Consider the following 3159-nt stretch of genomic DNA (forward strand, 5'->3'; position numbering starts at 1 on the left):
GAGTCGGATGGAGCCGCCCGAGGGAAGCGAGCAGCCGCCGCAGCAGCCCTGGGGGAGGCTCCTCCGCCTAGGTGCCGACGACGGCGAGCCCCACGTCGTCTTGTGGAAGCGGGAGTGGACCATCGGGCGGAGAAGAGGTAGGGCCGCGGAGGGCGGCGACGAGGGACAGGAGCCGGGGCGGAGGAGGGAGGGGAAGGGGTCGAGGACGCGGAGGGAGGAACCGGAGCCGGGCCTGCGCCCAGGGCAGAGAGGAGGGCGGGACCGGGCGGCCTCCTGCTCGCTTGTCCACTCTTCTGAGCGCTTCCTACAGGTCGTTTCATCCTCGTTACCCTTTTCTTTTTTTTTCTTTTCTTCTTTCTTTCTTTTTTTTTTTTTTTTGGAGAGGTTTTCGCTAGAAAGACAGAGACAGACAGAGAAACCGTGAGAAATCACCCCTCGGGGGGATGGCCGCACCGCAATCCCTTCTCAGGATCTTGGGCACGGACGCACATGCGCCTGGTGTGAGTTTAAGCCACCAGGTCTGGGACTTGAACCGCACTCACCTACATGGGAGTCCAGCGACATAGCCATTACGCCAACTGCTGGTCTCCTCATTACCATTTTCTGAAGTGCAAGGTGCATTAACTGGATGCTGATTAAGCTGTTGTGGCCTGCCTTAAAAACCCATCCTGGGGCCAGCAAGCGGCGCGGTGTTAAGGCGCTGGACCCCAATAGGGTCAGCCAAGTAGGAGTTTGGGACTGGCAACTTGAAAATCAGGGGCCTGTGTGCCTGCCTGAAACCCCAGGAGGCCAGTGGAGAAGAAGGGACCGCAGCATGGCCTTCACCCCGGGAGGGGTTTCTCATTCTCTCTTTCACTGTCTCCAGCAAGCCCAGGTGCCCTGTAACAAAAAACTAAAGGAGAACCACCCCCCCACACACCAAAAAAAACCATGCTGGGCTTAGCTGGTGGCATAGTTTTCCTCGTAATTAACTTGTTTTTGCAGCTGTTTTTTTTTTTTTTTTAATCATTTATCATTAAAAAATATTTATTATTACTGTATTTTTAAAATTTGCTGCAGGGTACACTCACTCACCAGAGAGAGAGAAAGTGAGAAAGCAAGTAGCTAGGTCTGGTACTCGAACCACACTTGACCATATGGAAGTCCAGTGCCTTAACCACCATGCTGCCTGCTGACCCCTATTTTTTTCAGTCTTAAATCTCAATATCAAGTTAACTTTTTTTTTCTTTTTTTGGAGAGGTTTTTGCAATAGGGCACGTGCGCTCACCAAACAGAGACAGAGATTCAGAAAGTGAGAAATCACTCCCCTGGGGCGATGGCCACGCCGCAGTCCCTTCTCCTCCATTCTCCTCTCAGGATCTTGGGCATGCACGCACACGCACCTGGCACAAGTTTAAGCCACTGGGTCTGGGACTTGAACCGCGGTCGACTACGTGGGAGTCCAGCGACATAGCCATTATGCTAACTGCTGGTCCCAAGTTAACTTTTTTTTTAAGAGAGATTTTTTGCTATGAGATGTGTGTGCTTGCTGGAGAAACAGAGGCAGAGAGACAGAAAGCAAGAAATCACCACCCAGGGCGATGGCCACACTGCAGTCCCTTCTCCATTCTCCCCTTGGGATTTTGGACATACGTGCACACACACATGCATCCAGTGTGAGTTTTAAGCTGCTGAGTTTGGGACTCAAACTGCGGCCACCTGTGTGGGAGTCCAGCAGTGTAACCATTGTGCCATTGTAACCATCTACCAGTCCCTCAGCCTGCTTCTTAAAAGGAATAGTAGGTATTGCCTGCAAATCACAGGGCTTGTTGTATTCATTTGTGTATTGCCATAACACAGACCACATTCTGGGTGGCTTAAGCCACAGAAGTTTATTTCTTATGGTTCTGTGGGCTGGGAAGTCCACATGAAGGTGCCAGGTCAGGTTCCTAGGGGGAGGGCCTGTTTCCTTGCTTGCAGGTGGCTGCCTTCACGTGGTGGAGGGTTCAAGAGCTTTGGTCTCTTCTCTTTTTTATAAAAAATGAATTATTTTATTCATTTATTTAACTTTATTTCTTTATTTTAATTTGACCAGAGTGGGGGGGAGAGAGCGAGAGAGAAATTGAGAAAGCATGCTGCCAGGTCCGGAACTTGAACCGTGGTCAGCCATGCGGGAGTCCAGTGCCCTTAACCACCATGCCACTTGCAGACCCCAAAGAATTACTTTATTTTTAATTTATTTTCATTATTTTTTAATTTGACCAGAGAGAGAGAGAGGGAAAGTGAGAAAGCAAGCTGTCAGGTCTGGGATTCAAGCTAGAGTTAGCCATGTTGGCGTCCAGTGCCCTAACCACCTCGCACATCTCCTCCTCTTTTTAGAAGGACATCAGCTTTACTAGCTGAGAACCCCATCCTTATTACCTCATTAACCTTTATCAACTCCTCCTAGGCCTCATCTCCAAATACAGCCACGTGGTGGGGTTAGGATTTCAACATATACATTTGGGAGGGGAGGTACACAAACATTCAGTCCATCGCTGTTTTTAAACTTAATTATATTTACTTAGAAATGATTATATGCCTGCCGTCCATTCTATTTTTGCGCTGAGTTAATGTGTATACGAAGGGATGCAAGAACCTCATCTTCACAAAGAGCTCCCTGTTTGTCGCCAGGGAATGGCAGAAGTGTAAATCAAGCATGTAAGAGATTTAACTCACTAGATGGCAAGCAGGGCAAACTCAAATCATTCAAATTTTTTTTTTTTTTTTTTTTGGAGAGATTTTCGCTATAGGGCGCATGCGCTCGCCAGACAGAGAGAGACATTAGAGACAGAAAGCGAATCATCCCGCAGGGGGTATGATCATGCTGCAATCCCTTCTCCTCCATTCTCCTCTCGGGATCTTGGGCATGCACGCACATGCGCCCGGTGTGAGTTTTAAGCCACAGGGTCCGGGACGCGAACCATGGTCAACTACATGGGAATCCAGCGACATAGCCATTACGCTAACTGCTGGTTCCCGAAGAATCATTCTTTAGCACAAAGCATCACAGTCCCAAATTAGAACACTTATGTTTTGGTGTGGAGAGCCTCTGTTAAAAAGAACACTCTGGGGAACCAGCAGTTAGCGTAATGGCTATGTCGCTGGACTCCCACGTAGTCGACCGCGGTTCACGTCTCG

General features: G+C 49.2%; 1 protein-coding gene across 15 annotated transcripts in view; it reads left to right on the top strand.

Moving 5' to 3' along the window:
• The window catches only part of CHFR (checkpoint with forkhead and ring finger domains), a 38673-nt gene continuing 35514 nt past the window's right edge, over positions 1–3159 (top strand). For all 15 annotated transcript variants that reach the window (XM_027771389.1, XM_027771390.1, XM_027771391.1 and 12 more), the window contains exon 1: positions 1–137. In XM_027771389.1, the coding sequence (XP_027627190.1) occupies positions 8–137 (130 nt within the window). In that variant the 5' untranslated portion in view covers positions 1–7. The remainder of the gene's footprint in view (positions 138–3159) is intronic.

The sequence above is a fragment of the Tupaia chinensis genome, unplaced genomic scaffold, assembly GCF_000334495.1.
Source record: "Tupaia chinensis unplaced genomic scaffold, TupChi_1.0 Scaffold000211_1, whole genome shotgun sequence".
In the NCBI taxonomy this organism is placed as follows: domain Eukaryota; kingdom Metazoa; phylum Chordata; class Mammalia; order Scandentia; family Tupaiidae; genus Tupaia; species Tupaia belangeri.